The sequence below is a fragment of the Ornithorhynchus anatinus genome, chromosome 4, assembly GCF_004115215.2.
Source record: "Ornithorhynchus anatinus isolate Pmale09 chromosome 4, mOrnAna1.pri.v4, whole genome shotgun sequence".
Classification (NCBI taxonomy): Eukaryota; Metazoa; Chordata; class Mammalia; order Monotremata; family Ornithorhynchidae; genus Ornithorhynchus; species Ornithorhynchus anatinus.
Window position 1 is genome coordinate 60828337 of NC_041731.1, and position 19899 is coordinate 60848235.

Below are 19899 nucleotides of genomic sequence, written 5' to 3' on the forward strand. Positions count from 1 at the left end.
TATTTATATTTATGCCCCTTTACTTATATTGATGTTTGTCTCCTCCCCCCACCAGATTGTGAGCTTGTGGGCAGGGATTGTCTCTCCTTATTGCTGTATTGTGTACATATATATTATGGTATTTGTTGAGTGCTTACTATGTGCCAAGCACTGTTCTAAGCGCTGGCGTAGATACGAGGTAATCAGGTTGTCCCACGTGGGGCTCACAGTCTTAATCCCTATTTTACAGATGAGGGAACTGAGGCACAGAGAAGTTAAGTGGCTTGTCCAAGGTCACACAGCAGACAAGTGGCAGGGCTGGAATTAGAGCACGTGTCTAACTCCCAAGCCCATGCTCTTTCCACCAAGCCACGCTGCTTCTCTACTTGTACTTTCCAATCGCTTAGTAAGTTGCTCTGCACACAGTAAGTGCTCAATAAATACGATTGAATGAATGAAGACGCTTCCTCAAATTGAAACAAAAATTTTGGAGGGAGTTGCTTTTACACCAATAAACACACATACGTACATTCGTACATATAAAACTGTGAATTTAAAATGACTGACCTAGGAAGTCGGAGGATCTCAAATTTTCTTTCAGGAACAACACAGAAATAACTGCACTACCTGAAAAAATAAAATTCGTGTAATTAACAATGTTTCCTACAGCACAACATTTTTGTTAAAATAGCCTTACGAATAGCCATTTGCCCAAGTGGTTACCAACTTAACCTAAGTGAGCAGTAAGAGGACAGATTTCATCCATCTTCTATCTGTATACCATACGAAATAAAGAATACTGGTAAAAAAAAATTGTGGTCTAATAAATCATTTGAACATGGCCTTTGTTTCAAAGCCATGATAAATGAGGAATTACTGGACAACCAACCAATCATGTTTACTGAAAGTTTACTGTGCAGAGCACCGTACTAAACCCTTGGGAGAATACAATATAACAGACACATTCCCACTCAAGATGAGCTTACAGTCTAGAGGGGGAGACTGACATTATAAATAAATTATGCCGCATATGTACATAAGTGCAGGGGTGGAGATAAAGAGAGAGCAAATCGGGGCAAAGCAGAAGGGAGTGGAAGAAAAGGAAAAGAGAGCTCAGTAAGGGAAGGCCTCTTGGAGGAATTGTGACTTCAATAAGGTGGAGAGGTGGGGAGAGTAGTTGTCTGTCGGATATGAGGAGGGAGGGCGTCCCAGGCCAGAGGCGGGATGAGGGAGAGAGGTTGGCGGTGAGATAGGCAAGATTGAGGTACAGAGAGAAGGTTAGCAATAGAGGATTGAAGTGTGCGGGCCCGGTTATAATAGGAGAGCAGCGAGGTGAGGTAGGACGGGGCAAGGGGATTGACTTCTTTGAAGTCGATGGAGAGGAGTTTCTATTTGATGCGGAAGCGCAACCAACACAAATTCTTCCTTAAATTGGGATGGATTTGATCCACGTCAAATTCAATAATGTTAATCTCAGTGTGTGAGCCTTACGAGTGTCAGAAGGAAGAGCTTTCTAATTTCATTCTAATTTACTGAGCACTTACTGTGTGCAGAGCACTGTACTAAGTTCTTGGAAAGTATAATTCAGCAACAGATGGAGACAATCCCCGCCCACAACGGGCTTAAAGTCCATTCTCGCTTGACCGGTAGTGGTCTTTCCAGTGTTCAGAGAAAATGTGAAAGGGGGAAGACTGGGCCTCTTTACCACTTCTTCGATACATGTTAGGGTCAGGAACTGCCTCAGAAATCTCATTATTTGAGAATATTAGGAAAGTGGGATACTGTCTAATGACTGATAGCTGTGATGGAAGTCTGTGAGAAGTAGCAAGGCCTAGCAGAAAAAGCTGGGAGTCAGAGGAGCTGGGTTCTAAGCAGTATGGTGTAGTGGATGGAGCACGGGCCTGGGAGTCAGAAGGTCATGGGTTCTAATCCCGGCTCCGTCGCTTGTCTACTGGTTGACCTTGGGCCAGTCACTTCACTGGACCTCAATTATCTGTAAAATGGGGGTTGAGACTGTGAGCCCCACATGGGACAGGGACTGTGTCCAACTCACTTTGCTTGTATCTACCCCAGCGCTTATTATACTGTCTGGAAACATAGTAAACACTTAAAAAATACCACCATTAATCCCAGCTCTGCCACTTGTCTGCTGTCAGTCATCCAAAAAATGGGGATTAAGTCCTACTCCCTCCAATTTAAGCCTGTGAGTCCTATGCGGGACTGGGACCATGTCCAACCTGAAAAACTTGTATCTACCCCCAACACTTAGACCTGTACCTAACACTAGTAAGCACCTAATGAATTACCAAAAAAGGCCTGCTCATCAGTGTATTTAAAATAAAGTATTTTAAACTAAAAAACCATAAAATAATACCAAAGCTCTTGGAAAAAATAAGTACATTCTATTTGATTTTCTGCTGAGAGAAACATTCAGAGTCCTCAGGCATACTCACACTAATATATTCAGAAAATGAATTTTCCAGGAAAATTGACATTTCTCTTAAAAATCTTTTCAGCAACAGGATGAGAATCTATTCAGGGATACCTGTCTAGACAAAGGGTAATATAAAAGTAAAGTCTTCTGAAACACATTTGCTTGCAATTAAGTTTGCTTGGCATAATCTGATTAGGATGATGACTTTCACGGGTAGAAAAATATTGGTGTCTGAGCAACACCAGATAAATCAGCCATCTGAGTAGCAAAAAGTCATTTGAAAAGATGAAGGAAAAAAATGAGACAAATTAAAGTGCTTCCCCAAATCTCCGCAATCATAGATCCATCAAAAGGGACAAGACTCCAACCTAAACAGCTGCCTAACAAAGAACCACCACCCACCAAACTCACCGCTGCTGTTCCACGCTTAGAACAGTGTTTGGCACATAGTAAGTGTTTTGATTAGTATTATTTGAGGAGATTGTTGCTTCTCTAAGCCTATAATCAATTGAATTTTTAAATGGTGTTTGTTTAGCACTTACCACGTGCCAGGCTCTGCACTAAGTGCTGGGGAAGACACAAGGTTGTCAGGTTAGACAACATCACTATTCCACATGGGGCTCACAGTCTTAATCCCTATTTTACAGATGAGGTAATTGAAACTCAGGGAAGTTAAGCGATTCGCCCAAGGTCACGCAACAGACAAGTACTGGAGCTGGCATTAGAACCCAGGTCCTTCTGATTCCCAGACCTGTGCCCTATGCATTAGGCAACCCTGCTTTTCTATTTACTAGGCATTTACTGTGTGTGCAGAGGACTGTACTAAGCACTTAGGAGAGTATAATGAAACAGAGTTGCTAGACACATTCCCTCCCCACAACAAGCTTACAGTCTAGAAGGAAACAAAATAACAGAAATGCAGTACATTCCCTGGGAACCAAAGAACATTTAGATACCAGGGCCAAAGCTGATTAGTTTTCGCTTTGAATGTGGGAACGGATTTGCGATGAAGCTCTGAGGGAAAAGGCTTATTGAGGAGGAATGGCTTTTAAAGGGGCATGGCCCCCCTCTAGACTGTAAGCTTGTTATGGGCAAAGGAATGTGCCTGCTAATTCTGTTGGATTATATTCTACCAAGCGTTCTGTACAGTGCTCTGCACATAGTAAGCACTCAGTAAATAGCATTGGTCCCTTGATTGAAGTGGGTGACAAAATGCCCCCTAGTTGGTCCTGGAGACTGGTGGGGAAAGGATAAACTTTTTATATTAATGCCCGTCTCCCCCTCTAGACTGTAAGTTTGTTACGGGCAAGGAATGTATGTGCTAAAACTGTTGTACTGTACTCTCCTAAGTGCTTAGTAAAGTGCTCTGCACACAGTAAGCACTCAATAAATTGCATTGGTTGATTGATACAAAACGCCCCTAGTTGGCCTGGAAAGCCCTCCCTCCTCTCCTCCGCCAAACTAACTCTCTCTTCCCCTCTTCAAAGCCCTACTGAGAGCTCACCTCCTCCAGGAGGCCTTCCCAGCCTGAGCTTCCCCTTTCCCCTCTGCTCCCTCTCCTGCCACTCTGCCCCCACTTCACCTCCCCTCAGCTAAGCCCCCTTTCCCTCTGCTCCTCCCCCTCTCCCTTCCCCTCCCTGCAGCACTGTGCTCATTTGTATATATTTTTATTACCCTATTTATTTTGTTAATGAGGTGTGCACCCCCTTGATTCTATTTATTGGGATTAAGTTGTCTTGTTTTTGTCCATCTCTCTCCCCCGATTAGACTGTAAGCCCGTCAGTGGGCAGGGACCGTCTCTATCTGTTGCCGAATTGTACATTCCAAGCGCTTAGCACCGTGCTCTGCACATAGTAAGCGCTCAATAAATACCAGTGAATGAATGAATGGAAAACTGGCAGGGGAAGGGTAAATTATTTCTATGAATGTCTGTCTCTCCCTCCAGACTGTAAGCTCTTTGTGGGCAAGGAATGTGCTTGCCAACTCTGCCCGACTCCAGGGCAGGCCCAGAGATGAGAACCTAGTGGGGACAAAAGGAGTACAGTCAAGTACCATGGCTGTGGCTCGGTGGAAGGGCCAACTGAGAAATGACTCCAGTTTCCAGTTCCGAAGGGCTGGATAAGTTACCTCCACCAGACTAGTCTGCCCCAAGAGCAGAGGGGGTGATGTGAGTGAGAGGGAGAGAGAGGGGAGGGTGGAAAAGAGGACAGGAGGGAGAGAAGGACAAGACAGTGAGAGAGACCTGACGGAGAGGCAGACCCGACAAGGAGGAAGACGCGACGGGGAGGGAGACAAGATGGGGTGGGTGACAGGAGGGAGAGGGAAACAAAATGGAGAGGGAGACAAGGCACAGAAGGAGACAAATTGGAGTGGGAAACAAGACGGAGAGGGAGGAAAAAAGGAGAGGGAGGAAAAAAGCAGGGGGAGAGGGAGAAGTAAGGGGGAGAATCATTCATTCATTCAATAGTATTTATTGAGCACTTACTGTGTGCAGAGCACTGTACTAAGTGCTTGGAATAGTCTTTATTTATTGCTATTGTTCTGTCTATCTCCCCTGATTAGACTGCAAGCCCATCAAAGGGCAGGGACTGTCTCTAACTGTCGATTTGTCCATTCCAAGTGCTTAGTACAGTGCTCTGCACATAGTAAGCGCTCAATAAATGCTATTGAATGAATGAATGGACAATTCGGCAGATAGAGACAATCCCTGCCCAATGACGCCACCCAATCTTCTCAACCCGAACTATCACCCTGGATTGATGAGGAGCAGCCTGGCCTCGTAGAACGAGCAGGGGCCTGGGAGTCAGAAGAGCTGGGTTCTAATCCCGGTCATTCCACCTGCCTGCTTTGTGGCCTTGGGCAAGCCACTTGATTTCACTGTGTCTCAGTTTTCTCATCTGCAAAGTGGGGATTCAAAATTTGCTCTCCCTCCTCCTCAGACTGGGAGTCCCATGGGGAGAAGGATTGTGGCTAGTCTGATTGACGTATATCTGACCCAGTGCTCATAAATAATAATAATAATATTACAAGCTCTGTTCTTGCCTCAATTTGACTACAATGCATTAGCCTCCTCGCTGCTCTCCCAGGCTACAGCCTTTCCCTGCTCCAGTCTATACTGCAATCAATCAATCAAGTAACGGTACTTATTGAGCGCTTACTGTTTGCAGAGCCCTGTGCTAAGCACTTGGCAGAGTACAATATAACAGAGTTTGTAGTCATATTCACTGCCCACGGTGAGCTTAGAGTCTGGGAAGGAGACAGATGTTAATATAAATAAATAAAATACCACATGCTGCTATTGATCGGATCATCTCCCTGAACCATTGCTCAACCCACATCACTCCTCAAAACCCTCCACTGGTACCGTCTTTCTCTTCACATCAAACAAAAACTCCCAAATGGCTTCAAGGCTCTCCACCACCCTTGGGTAAGTCATTTCACTTCTCTGTGCCTCAGTTACCTCACCTGTAAAATCGGGATTAACACGGTAAACCCCACGTGGGACAGGGACTGTGTCCCACCTGATTAGCTTCTATCTACCCCAACGCTTAGTTCAGTGCCTGGCATATGGTAAGCACTTAATGAATACCATTAAAAAAGAGGAGCTTGATAAATGCTGCCGTGGCTGCTACTGAGAAGCAGCATGGCGTAGTGGATAAAGTAGGGGCCCGGCAGTCAGAGGATCGTGAGTTCTAATCCCAGCTCTGCCACTTTCATTCATTCATTCAATAATATTTACTGAGCGCTCACTATGTGCTGAACACTCTAAGTGCTTGGAATGGACAATTCGGCAACACAGAGAGAGACAATCCCTGCCCAATGACAGGCTCACAGTCTAATCGGGGGAGACGGACAAAAACAAGACAATGTAATCACAGTAAGTAGAATCAAGGGGATGTAGACCTCATCAACAAAATAAATAGGGTAGTAAAAATATATACAAATGAGCACAGTGCTGAGGGGAAGGGAGAGGGGGAGGAGCAGAGGGAAAGGGGGCTTAGCTGAGGGGAGGTGAAGGGGGGCAGAGAGGGAGCAGAGGGAAAAGGGGAAGCTCAGTCTGGGAAGGCCTCTTGGAGGACGTGAGCTCTCAGTAGGGCTTTGAAGAGGGGAAGAGAGTCAGTTTGGCGGAGGTGAGGAGGGAGGGCGTTCCGAGACCGCGGGAGGACGCGGGCCAGGGGTCGACGGCGGGATGGGCGAGACCGAGGGACGGCGAGGAGGTGGGCGGTGGAAAGAGAGAAGGGAGGAGAGGTAGGAGGGGGCAAGGAGATGGAGACCCTTGAAGCCTAGAGTGAGGAGCTTTTGTTTCGTGCGGAGGTGGATGGGCAACCACTGGAGGTTTTTAAGGAGGGGAGTGACATGCCCAGAGCAGTTGTCTGCAACATGACCTTGGGCGAGTCACTTCATCTCTGTGGGCCTGAGTTCCCTCATCTGTAAAATGAGCATTGAGACTGGGAGCCCCACGTGGGACAGGGACTGTATCCAACTCCTTCAATCATATTTATTGAGCGCTTACTGTGTGCAGAGCACTGAACTAGGCGTTAGGAAAGTGCAGTGCGGCAACAGATAGAGACAATCCCTACCCAACCACGGGCTCACAGTCTAGAAGAGGGACCCGGACAACAAAACAAGTAGACGGGCATCGATAGCATTGTACCCATGCCAGCGATTAGTACAGTGCCTGGCACATAGTAAGCGCTTAACAAATACAATTCTTATTACTACCACCACCACTCCTATTAGTACCAACCACTATTACAGACCTAGAGGGGAAAAGCCGTTACTTTTGCCCCAGTGGAGCTAATCCCATGGGAGTGGAGGTCTAGGACCTATGGAGCAGCGAACCCACGTTCCCAGTTGAGAACGCCAGAACTGGCTCAATGCACAACGAGTGGATGGTTGTCAATAAAGAATCTGTTGCATCCCCTGAACACTAACTACAGTTCTGCATTCAGTCAGTACTATCTCTTCCCCTAATTACATGTTAATCCTTTTAATTTAAAATCATCTTCCTAATTTATTGCTTCTTTTAGAATGTTTACAATGAGTTGCATTCGTTTTTATTCACTGAAGAGAGAGCTCGCTGTGGGCATGAATGTGTCTGTTGTTATACTGTTCTGCCCCAAGCGCCTAGTATAGTGCTTTGCACATGGTAAGCGCTCAATAAATACGACTGAATGAAGGCAATACATTTATGGGTGTATTACTTATTCAAATAAACAGAAGACAAACTAGGTTGTTAAATCCCACCACAGGAAGACAATCTTTTTTTTTTTCAAAAGACATCTGAAAAGAACATATTTATATAATAATACTACAAATAGATCCTACAAGTAAATATCTGGCTTGTGGGTTTTGACCACTTACAAAAGAAACCTTAGTCTCTGCTGAAAAGTAAACCACAAAACACTTTCCTGTCAGTCACAATCAAGCTCCAAACATTCTGGCGTACTCGACACATGTATAGGTCCAATCAACTTTAACTTTATTTATTGCTCCAAAAATAGCATCCCTCTAAGCTAAAGGCCTTTGAGAAGAAATGAAATCAATTAAAAATGCACCTTTCATCAGGTCAGGTTCTGAAAATGGCTCACAGCCCCGAAAATGTCATTCTTTCCTATGCCACACTATTGAAGAAAATTTCAAACTGATGAAATTTTTTAAAATGCTATCATGTACTGGTGATTAATGAGCACTGTGGGTTTCCTTGATGATGTGCAAGACTAAAAGAAACACTCCAATAATAAGGGCAGGTCTCGTGCATTTCTATTTCCAATCAGTCGTATTTCTTGAGTGCTTACTCTGAAGCAGCATAGCCTAGTGGATGGAGCATGGGCCTGGGAGTCAGAAGGACCTGACTTCTAATCCCGGCTCCTCCACTTGTCTTCTGTGTGACCTCGGTCAAGTCACTTCATTCTCTGGGCCTCAGTTCCCTCATCTGAAAAATGGGGATTAAGACTGTGGGCCCTATGTGGGACATGGGCTGTGTCCAACACAATTAGCTTGTATCTACCCCAGCACTTAGATCAGAGGGTGGCACATAGAGCTTAACAAATACCATAATTATTATTATTACTACTACTATTAAATTGTGGTATTTGTTAAGCGCTTACTGTGTGCAAAGCACTGTTCTAAACACTGGGGGCTACAAGGTGATCAGGTTGTCCCACATGGGGCTCACAGTTTTAATCCCCATTTGACAGATGAGGTAACTGAGGCACAGAGAAGTTAAGTGACTTGTAAGCGCTTGGGAGAGTACAACACAACACTATAACAGACATATTCCCTGGGTCTTTGCAAGCATTACTTTATTAAGGGTCAAAACATACCTCGGGGAAAGTTCCAATTTCCATAAAATACACAGGCCTTATGCTACAGTGGGAATTTTTCCCCAAGTTATACTGTGAAATCTCTCCCAAGATGTCACGTCCCAGATAAAATCTTTGGAATCTGTTCAGTGGCTCTTTGGGTGTAATTAGCTTCAACACAGAAGGAAAATCATGACAGAACAAAACCTGAAAACAATTCTAACTTTATTTTAGTTTACTTTTTTTGGATAATTGTAATAAATCAGTCAGTATAGAAAAGGCTAAGAAAAGAAAGCGGAACCTGCACATCTGAAACACACACGAAGCAGAGTTTGCCTAGTGGCTAAAGCACGGCTCCTGGGAGCCCGAGGACCTGGGTTCTTATCCGGGCTCCACCACGTGCCTGGTGTGTGACCTTGGGTAAGTCACTTCACTTCTCTGTGCCTCAGTTTCCTCAACTGCAAAATGAGGATTCAGCACCTGTTTTCCCTCCTACTTGACTGTGAGCCCCATGTGGGACAGAGACTATCTGGCCTGATGAATTTCTGTCTATCCCAGCTCTTAGAACAGTGCTTAACACAGAGTATGCACTTACCAAATACCATAAAAACCTCCCAAACACTATGTTAAGCTTCTACATAAACTGTCACTTGTAACTAGTAAAGACGTGAGAGTTTTTTCTGTTCCAATCCATGCATTCAGCCTGGCCCCAAAAAAACAGTGCTCTCATAGGAAGCTGAGAATTTGCTTACATTTAGGATCAAGTAATTTTGCAGGTTCACTCACTCATTGAATTGTTTACATTTGCTTTCATTTGTTTCTAATAAAAATCTTGGAAAAGCAAGGTTTTGCTTGAGATGACTTTGCCGGAATTCTGAAAAGGCCTCACAGGGACTTTTTGGCTGTCCTAATGAACATCGTCTAATGGATCGCAGACCCATTTTAGTTTATAACTTCACGATGGGACAACCAGAAATGCATAAACCAATATGTATGCCTCATCATGACTCTCAGTTCAGGTTAAATGAATGTCATGCATAAATTAGAAATGAAAAAGACCTAGGTATCATCTGCCCCTCTGTTCTAGCCATTGGAGTTTCGTTCCCTGCACTAATCCCACATCAGTCTTACCATGACTTTCTCTTGAGAACATATTCTGTGGCCTTAAACACTGCTGGGTACATATATACATATATGTATATAAGCATTCACACACGTGCATTTATGTAGCTATAGTATATAATCAATTAATCAGTGGTATTTACTGAACACTTACTGTGCTAAAACGTTGGGACAGTACAATATAACGGAGTTGGTAGCTAAGATCCCTGGCCACAATGTGCTTACAAAGTCTCCAGAAAGAGACTATATATATATGTATGTATGTATACATACATATATATATATATATATACACGCATATGTGTGTGCCTTTGTGTGTGTAGAAATAGAGAGAGAAAGTGGACCTATAAGTTTTCCAGTGCTTAATTTCCTCTAATTAATCCTGCTCTTCTATCTTGGCTAACATTCTTCCTCTTCTTTCTTAGTGTTTATACTTAGCATCTGTCTTCTCCTTATCCCTCCTCGGTTTTCTTCAGTCAGGCATTACATATTTGGTTACTTGATGCTACATTTTGCTTCTTTACATTTTTCCTCTTTCTTTTGAGCCCTTTAATCATGTTCGGTGATGTTCCCTAAATATCTTCCCATTTATTTGTCAATATCATTCATCTAATGAAATGCCTCAAACTAAAAGGTTTCACTGTAGGTTGCTAGAAAAACTTTACTTTTTAAAGTGCTACTAGCCCTTCATCACCCCATTACCTATTTGGTTCTCCTCTCCCACTCCCCTTACCACCTATTCCTCCACCTTCTACTTTTTTTTAATGGTACTTGTTAAGCACTTACTATGTGCCAGGCACTCTACTTGGTGCTGGAGTAGATGAATTAATTGGAGTAGATAAATTAATTGGAGTAGACTGTATTTGTTCAGCACTTGTAAAGCTCTATTCTAAGCACTGGGGTAGATACAAGTTAATCAGGTTGGGCAGACTCCCTGTCCCACATGGGGCTCACAGTCTAAGTAGGAGGAAGAAAAGGTACTTAATCTCCATTTTACAGATGAGGAAACTGAGGCACAGAGCAGTCAAGTGACTTGCTCAAGGTCACACGGCAAGCAAGTGGTGAAGCCGGGATTAGAGTCCAGGTCCTCTGACTCCCGGGCCCACCCTCTTTCCACTAGGCCACCCTGCTTCCCAAAAGTCCGTCACAGAAAGGGCATGTTTCTGAATAGCAGGGCTCAACAGATATAATAATGATAATGTTGGTATTTGTTAAGCGCTTACTATGTGCAGAGCACTGTTCTAAGTGCTGGGGTAGATACAGGGTCATCAGGTTGTTCCAGGTGAGGCTCACAGTCTTAATCCCCATTTTACTAACGAGGGAACTGAGGCACAGAGAAGTTAAGTGATTTGCCCACAGTCACACAGCTGACAAGTGGCAGAGCGGGGATTCAAACCCATGACCCCCGACTCCCAACCCCGTGCTCTTTCCACTGAGCCACGCTGCTTCTCTATTCAACAGTGAAGAGGTTGACTACCAGCTGTCCCCATTAATCTTATGTGAAATTAGCTAACACGAGCCACAGGCAGAGTGTTTCAGAGAAAACAAAAGAAACCAAATACCCAACATAACATAGGTAATAATCATAATAGTAATTATGATTTTTGTTAAGTGCTTACTATGTGCCAAGCGCTGACCTAAGCACTGGGGGAGATACAGGTAATCAGGTTGTCCCACATGGGGCTCACAGCTTTAATCCCCATTTTAGAGATAAGGTAACTGAGGCACAGAGAAATTAAGCGGCTTGCTCTGCCCACAAGTGAAGGAACCGGGATTAGAACCCATGTCCTCTGACTCCCAAGCCTGTGCTCTTCCCACTAAGCCACATAGCTTCTCCAAGACAAAGATTCTGACTGTTGTCCTTTTGTTTGATGTGAACTATGCTTTCTTTGACTGAGGCCTGTGTGAATCTCTGACAGGGTTTTCTCTGAATTAGGAGCTGGTGCTTGGCTTCTGAACTAAGTGTGAATTTGCTGAGGCCTGTACTGTGCTCTGAATTGTGTCCTCTGAATGATGGAGTGCATTTGGTTTTATTATAACACGTTTCCAAGATATAATAATAATCATGGTATTTGTTAAGCGCTTACTATGTGCCAAGCACTGTTCTAAGCACTGGGGTAGATACAAGGTTACCAGGTTGTCCCACGAGTGGCTCACAGTCTTAATCTCCAATTTTGCAGATGAGGTAACTGAGGCCCAGAGAAATTAAATGATTTGCCCAAAGTCACACAGCTGACAAGTGGCGGAGCCGGAATTAGAACCCACGACCTCTGACTCCCAAGCTCGGGCTCTTTCCACTAAGCCACGCCGCTTCTCGCTGCCGACACGGCTAGTAGGCAATTAGGGAATGTTCATCTGACAACGTGAGCCTGTCTGGATACCGGGTGAAAAGCCCTGTTTGAAGAATCAGTTGTGAGCACGGACTTGGGGTTGAAAACAGGTACTTCAACGGTGCCTCGATCTCATCTATCTCGTCGCCGACCCCTTGTCCGTGTTCATTCGTTCAGTCGTGTTTATTGAGCACTTACTGTGTGGAGAACACTGTACAGAGCGCTTGGAAGAGTACAATACAACAATAAACAGACACGTTCCCTGCCCACAGTGAGTTTACAGTCTAGAGGAAAATATGCCTCAGGTGAGGATTGAACTCACAATCTTAGCTTTACTCCCATCCCGCCACATAAGTACCACGCGCTAACCGACTGTACCACTGGAACCAATCTCTCTTGGGCCTGAAACTCATTTTCGGACAGTCTGCCCCTCTCCCCACCTTGTCCGCTGTGTGACCTAGGGCAAGTCACTTCACTTCTCTGTGCCTCAGTTACCTCATCTGTAAAATGGGGACTGAGACCGTGAGCCCCACATGGTACAGGGACCATATCCAACCCGTTTTGCTTGTATCCAACCTAGCGCTTAGTTCAGTGCCTGGCACATAGTAAGCACTTAGATACATAAATACCATAATCATATACAAAACCCTCCTAAAATCACATCTCAAAAAGGTTTTCTGATCAAGCCCTATAATTTTCCCTCGCTCTTAGTTGCCGGTGCACTTGGCCGTGTATCCCTTAAGCATTTTAAAACCCACCTCAGTCCCACAATATTTATGTCCATATGCTTCTACTCTATTTCCCCATCTGTGATTTTAATGTCTATCTCCCCCATTAGATCGTAAGCTCCTGGCGCCTACTGATTCTACTCTATTTTACGAAGCATTTAAGTGCAGTTCTCTGCCCATAGTAAACACTCGGTAAATAATAATAATAATAATTATGTTGGTATTTGTTAAGCGCTTACTATGTGCAGAGCACTGTTCTAAGCGCTGGGGGATATACAGGGGAATCAGGTTGTCCCACGTGAGGCTCACAGTTAATCCCCATTTTACAGATGAGGTAACGGAGGCACAGGGAAGTTAAGTGACTTGCTCACAGTCACACAGCTGACAGGTGGCAGAGCCGGGAGTCGAACCCATGACCTCTGACTCCGAAGCCCGAGCTCTTTCCACTGAGCCACGCTGCTTCCCACTGACTGCTCTATAAACATAGGATTTTTGTTAAAGCGAACCTCTGTGTTATGTGAGAAATAGGTGAACTGCAAAGGGAATCACGAAGCAGCGTGGTCTAGTGGATAGAGCAATGGGCCTGGGACTCAGAAGGTCCTGGTTCTAATTCCAGCTCCTTCACTTATCTGCTGGGTGACCTCAGGCAACTTACTTCATTTCTCTGTGCCTCGGTTCGCTCATCTGTAAAATGGGGATGAAGACTGTGAGCCCCAAATGGGACAGGGACTGTGTCCAACCTAATTTGCTTGGGTTCACCCCAGAGCTTAGTACAGTTTCTTGCATTTAGAAAGTGCTTAACAAATACCATAATTATTAACCATTATTATGAAAAATGGCAAAAAACAGCATTCCAGCAGAGACTTCCATGCATGGAGAGAACACCCGCTTAAAAACCCTTACACAAACTCTTCCCCAACATATGGAGCACTGAGGAAATTCCACAGACTCTAAAAGATGTCTGGAGAAACTATCTATCACGGTATGTCTCTGCTCTTGACTATCACTCAATCGATCAATCACTGGTATTTACTGAGCATTGACTATGTGCAGAGCACTGTAATAATGTTGGTATTTGTTAAGCGCTTACTATGTGCAGAGCACTGTTCTAAGTGCTGGGATAGATACAGGGTCATCAGGTTGTCCCACATGAGGCTCACAGTTAATCCCCATTTTCCAGATGAGGTAACTGAGGCATAGAGAAGGGAAGTGACTTGCCCACAGTCACACAGCTGACAAGTGGCAGAGCCTGTATTCGAACTCATGACCTCTGACTCCCAAGCCCGTGCTCTTTCCACTGAGCCACGCTGCTTCTCCACTGTACTAAGGGCTTGGGAGACCACAATGAAAAAAGAGATGGTAGATATGATCTCTGCCCACCAGGACCTTACAGTCTAGAGGACTATTGGCAAAATCCTAATTAGAGGTTTTTTGTAATAATAATTGAGGAAGTTTAAGTGCTTCCTGTGGGCCAGGCACTGAAATAAATGCTGAAATAAATTAATAAATGTTTCCAGGCCTCTAGACTGTAAGCTCGTTGTGGGCAGGGAAGGTGTCCACCAACTCTGCTATACTGGACACTCCCAAGCGCTTAGTGAGAAGCAGGGTGGCTTAGGGAAAGACCCCGGGCTTGGGAGTCAGAGGTCGTGGGTTCTAATCCCCGCTCCGCCGCTTGTCAGCTGTGTGACTTTGGGCAAGTCACTTAGCTTCCTGTGCCTCAACTACCTTATCTGTAAAATGGAGATTAAGACATTGCACTCCACATGGGACAACCTGATTACCTTGTATCTACCTCAGCGCCTAGAACAGTGCTTGGCACATAGGAAGTACTTAACAAATACCATAATTATTATTATTACTGTGCACTATACCCAGTAAGCACTCAATAAATATGACAGATTGACTGGGGTAGAAACATTCAAACAGTCTCTGTCCCACTTTGGGCTCACAGTCTAAGGAGGAGAGGGAACCAGTACTTAAGGCTCATTTTACGTATTAAAAAAAAAAAAGAGGCATGGAAAATCAAAGCAAAGCAGCAAAGCATAGCGGATAGAGCATGGGCCTGGGAGTCAGAAGGTCATGGGTTCTAATCCCGCTCCACTGTTTGTCTGCTGCGTGACCTTGGGAAAGTTGCTTTACTTCCCTATGCCTCAATTCCCTCATCTGTAAAATGGCGATGAAATCTGTGAGCCCAGAGAGGCACGGGGACTGTGTCCAACCGTGATTTGCTTGTATCCACCCCAGTGCTTAGTATAGTGCCTGGCACATAGTAAGCACTTAAACACAATTATTATTATTATATGTCCAAGGTAATAAAGCAGGCAAGTGACAGAGCTGACATTAGGATCCAGGCCGCCAGACTCCCTGTGCTGTTTCCATTAAATTCATTCATTCAGTTGTATTTATTGAGCTCTTACTGTGAAAGTAGTGTAATAAATCATGCTTCTTCCCATGAAGGAGTATTTTGTACCAACTGCTGAAGAGCATCATTAACTGTGCACTCTAAGAATCACAATGTGGCCAGCTGACACCATCTTCATGTGGTTTCAAAACCGGGAAAAATTTCAGGGAGCAACATAAGATCTCTAAACAACTCCCAGAGGGCAAACAATAGGGTTTAACACCTCAAGAGACGTGCGCTCTATCACCTAGTAAATTAACCTGCCCTGAAAAGTCCAAAAAGAGTGAGACTGCTGCCAAATGACACTGGTGATGTTGATTCATTCCCAGCTTATGTCTTTTTTTTTTTTTAATGGCATTTGTTAAGTGTTTTCTATGTGCCAGGCGCTGTAATAAGTGCTGGGGCAGAAACAAGCTAATCAAGTTGGGCACAGTCCATGTTGCCTGTGGGGCTCACATTCTTAATCTCCTTTTTCCAGATGAGGTAACTGAGGCACAGAGAAGTTAGGTGACTTGCCCAAGGTCACACAGCAGACAAGTAGCAGAGCCAAAATTGGGCCCATGTTCTTTCCATTAAGCCACACTGCTTCTCAAGGGGAGCTCTTCTGCCGCTTCTCAGAATCTACCCCCTTCACTAGGGCCTCCAACCCCATCCTTTTGCACCTTATCAAAACACTTCACCTCTCCAATGGCTTCCTCCCCACTGCTTTCACACCAACCCACGTCTCCCGTGTCCTAAAAGAACCCTCCCTTGACCCCACGGCTCCCTTCGGCTATTGCCCCATCTCCCTCCTACCATTTCTCTCCAAACTCCTTGATTTGTCTACATCTGTCGCCTCCAATTCTCTTCTTGACTTCCTCCAATCTGGCTTCCGCCCCCTTCGCTCCACAGAAACTGCCCTCTCAAAAGGTCACCAGTGATCTTCCGGCTCCGCTTGCCTGCTGTGTGAGCTTGGGGAGGTCACTTCAATTCTTTGGGCCTCAGTTACCTTATCTGTAAAATGGGGATGGAGACTGTAAGCCTCACGTGGGGCAGGGACTGTGTCCAATGTGATTTGCTTGTATCCACCCCCAGTGCTTAATATGGTGCCTGGCAGCTAGCGAGCGCTTAACAAATACAATTATCCTTGCCAAATCCAACAACCTCTACTTCATCCTAATCCTCCTCGACCTCTTAGCTGCCTTCAACATTGTGGACTAACCGCTCTCTCGGAAGCATGATTTAACCTTGGCTTCACCGACACGGTCCTCTCCTGGTTCTCCTATCTCTCTGGATGCTCTTTCTCAGTCTCTTTGGTGGGCTCCTCTGCCTCCCACCCCCTAACCTGTGGGAGTTCCTTAAGGCTCAGTTCTGGGTCCCCTTCCATTCTCCACCTACACCCATTTCCTTGGAGAACTCATTTGCTCCCATGCAAATGATTGCTAAATCTACATCTTCAGCCCTGATCTCTCTTCTCTGAAGTCTTTTATTTCCTCCTACCTTGAGGACATCACTTCTTGGATGTCCCACAAACCCTTCAAACTTAACATATCCAAAATAGAAGCTCTCATCTTCCCATCCAAACCCTGACTTCCCCAGCACCACCATCCTCCCTGTCTCACAAGCCCATAATATTGGCATTATCCTCCACTCATCTCTCCCATACAACCCACATATTCAATCTGTCACCAAGTCCTGTTCGTTCTATCGTCACAACATCGCTCAAATCCACCCTTTCCTCTCCATCCAAACTATCACGTTCATCCAACTTATCCAATCTCGCCTTGACTACTGCATCAGCCTCCTAACTACCTCACTGCCTCCAGTCTCTCTCCATTCCAGTTGATACTTCACTCTGCTCCCTGGATCATTAAAAAAAAAAAAATTCAGTCCACGTAGACCCACTTGTCAAGAACCTCCAGTTATTGCCCATCTACCTTCGCATCAACCAGAAACTCCTTACCATTGGCTGTAAAGTGCTCAATCATCTCACCCCCACATCTTACCTCCCTGATTTTCTATCATAACTCAGTATGCTTGCTTCACTCCAACACCAATCTACTCAATGCACCTCGATCTAAAGCGTCTCGCCACTGATCCCTCATCCTCATCTTGCCTCCGGCCTGGAACTCCCATCCGCTTCACACCTGACACACTTCCACTCTTCCCACCTTCAAAACCTTCTTAAAATCCCCCCTCTTCCAAATGCCCTTCCCTGATTAAGCCCTCATTTCCCCTACTCCTCCTCCCTTCTGCATCACCCCTGCACTTGGATTTGTGGACACTCTAGGCAATTAATATTCACCTCGCCTTCAGCCCCACAGCACTTATGTCCGAATCCATAATTTATTTTAATACCTGTCCCCCTACTCTAGATTACCAGCTCCTTATATGCAGAGAACCCATCTACATACTCTGTTGTGTTGTACTGTCCCGAGTGCTTTGTAAATGTGCAATAAATACTATTAGTTGATTGATTTTCTTAAAAATGGTATTTGTAAGTGATTACTATGTGTCAAACACTGTTCTAAGCCCCGGGGTAGATACAAGTTAATTAGGTTGGACACAGGCCCTGTTCACAGTCTAAGTGGGAGGGAGAACAGAAGAACTGAAGCTCAGAGAAGTTAAGCGACTTATCCAAGGACACACAGCCAGGAACCACAGGGAGGATGTGGGAAAGGGGTCAGCAGTGAGATAGATGAGACTGGGGCAGAGAGAGTAAGCTGGAGTAAGAGGAGCAGAGTATATGATCTGGGTTGTAGTAGGAGATCAGTGAGGTGAGGTAAGATTGAGTGGTTTAAAGCCGATGGTAATGAGTTTCTGCTTGATGTGGAGGTGGATGGGTACAAAACTATGTAACGCCTCCTGAATCCGGGTATCGATTTTGTGCAAGTTTTGGAATTTGGTAATGACCTGGATAGAGAGGAAAGAGTAGATTCAGGACTGTCTAAATACTGGGTAGAAGGAGACTGATGAGTCAAAGATAATGCCAAGGTTGAAAGCTTGTGAGGCAGGGAGGATGACATGGATTCTAATCCCGGCTCCACCGCTTGTCTGCTGAGTGACTTTGGGCAAATCACTTAACTTCTCTGAGCCTCAGTTACCTCATCTGTAAAATGGTGATTGAAAGTGTGAGCCCCATTTGGGACAAGCTGATTGCCCTGTATCTAACCCAGTGCTTACAACAGTGCTTGGCACACAGTATGCGCTTAATTATTATTATTATAATTATCAACAGTGAAGAGAACTCCACAAGAGGGAGGACGAATTGTTTTAGGGGAGTGAGTAGAAATATACTGAGGAAGGAGGAAATGTGAAATTACAGACAGGGGTAGAGGTCAGGCCTGGAAGTAGAGAAGGTAGTTTAAGCCATGGCGGAGATAAATTTCCCAAGAGAGTGGGTGTAGGTTGAGAATAGAAGGACACACAAAACTGAATTTGAGGGATCCCAGTTTGGGTATGAGACGCAGAAGAGGATTCTGAAAAAGACATCAAGGAGGACTAAGCACCCAATATTTGATCACAAGTGGAACTGGAGGAAGCAGTTGGCAAGATGGCAAAAAAAGAAAAAAATCTTCTCTTCCTTTTGGTATTCCCAGAAGAAATTCTGAGGAGAAGCGTGGCCTAGTGGAAAGAGCACAGGCCTACGAGTCAGGGGACCTGGGTTCTAATCCTGGCTCCGCCCTTACCTGCTGTTGACCTTGAGCAAGTCATTTAATTTTTAATGTCTCAGTTACCTCATCTGTAAAATGGGGAGTAAGATGTGAGCCCTATGAGGGACGGGGACTATATCCAACCTGATTAGTTTGTATCTCTATCAGAGCTCAGCACGATAGCTGGAACATAGTAAATGCCCAACAAATACCACAAATAAAATATTTGAATTACTTAAGAAACTGATTTAGAAAACAAGAAGAAAAGTTACATGATAGAGAAGTTAGAAAACTGATCAGGAGAGAAATGTGCAATCACTCACCATTTACTTGAAAGAGCATAACGGTTTTGAATTGTCCAAGATTCAATTCCACTTTCAGCATAAAATAAAATTCACCTTTCATACAAATCAAACAAAACCAGCATTCTGATGATTGGTTTACATTCATTCAGTCATATTTATTGAGTGCTTACAGTGTGCAGAGCACTGTACTAAGTACTTGGGAGCATACAATACATCCATAAACAGACACATCCCCTGCCCGCAACGAGCTTACATAAAATAAGCACTTTGATACTCATCCCAACTCACTCTAGCCCCACAATAATTATCAATCAATGGTATTTACTGAGTGTTTACTATGTGCAGAGCACTGTACCTAGCACTTCGGAGAGCACAAAACAACAGAATTAGCAGAAACGGTCCCTGCCTGTAACGAGTTACAGTCTGTATTGTGCAAATATTCCTATATGGTACTATTTCCCCCATCCCTAATCTATTTTAATGTCTGAATCCCCTTGTAAACTGTAAATTCCTTGTGGCCAGGGGTTGCGTCTACCAACTCTGTTGTACTGTACTTTCCCAAACACTTAGAACTGTGGTCAACACTTTGAACAGTGGTCTGCACACAGTAAGCGCTTGGCAAATTCCATTCATTGACTGAAATAAAATCCTCGGCAGAAATTT

The 19899-nt window shown here is 44.6% G+C and overlaps 1 protein-coding gene across 1 annotated transcript in view; it reads right to left on the reverse strand.

Moving 5' to 3' along the window:
* Positions 1 to 19899, reverse strand: part of NIPAL2 (NIPA like domain containing 2) — a 96724-nt gene that overhangs the window by 44625 nt on the left and 32200 nt on the right. The window contains exon 4 of the mRNA XM_029062040.2: positions 547 to 606. Coding sequence (XP_028917873.1) covers positions 547 to 606 — 60 coding nt within the window. The remainder of the gene's footprint in view (positions 1 to 546; positions 607 to 19899) is intronic.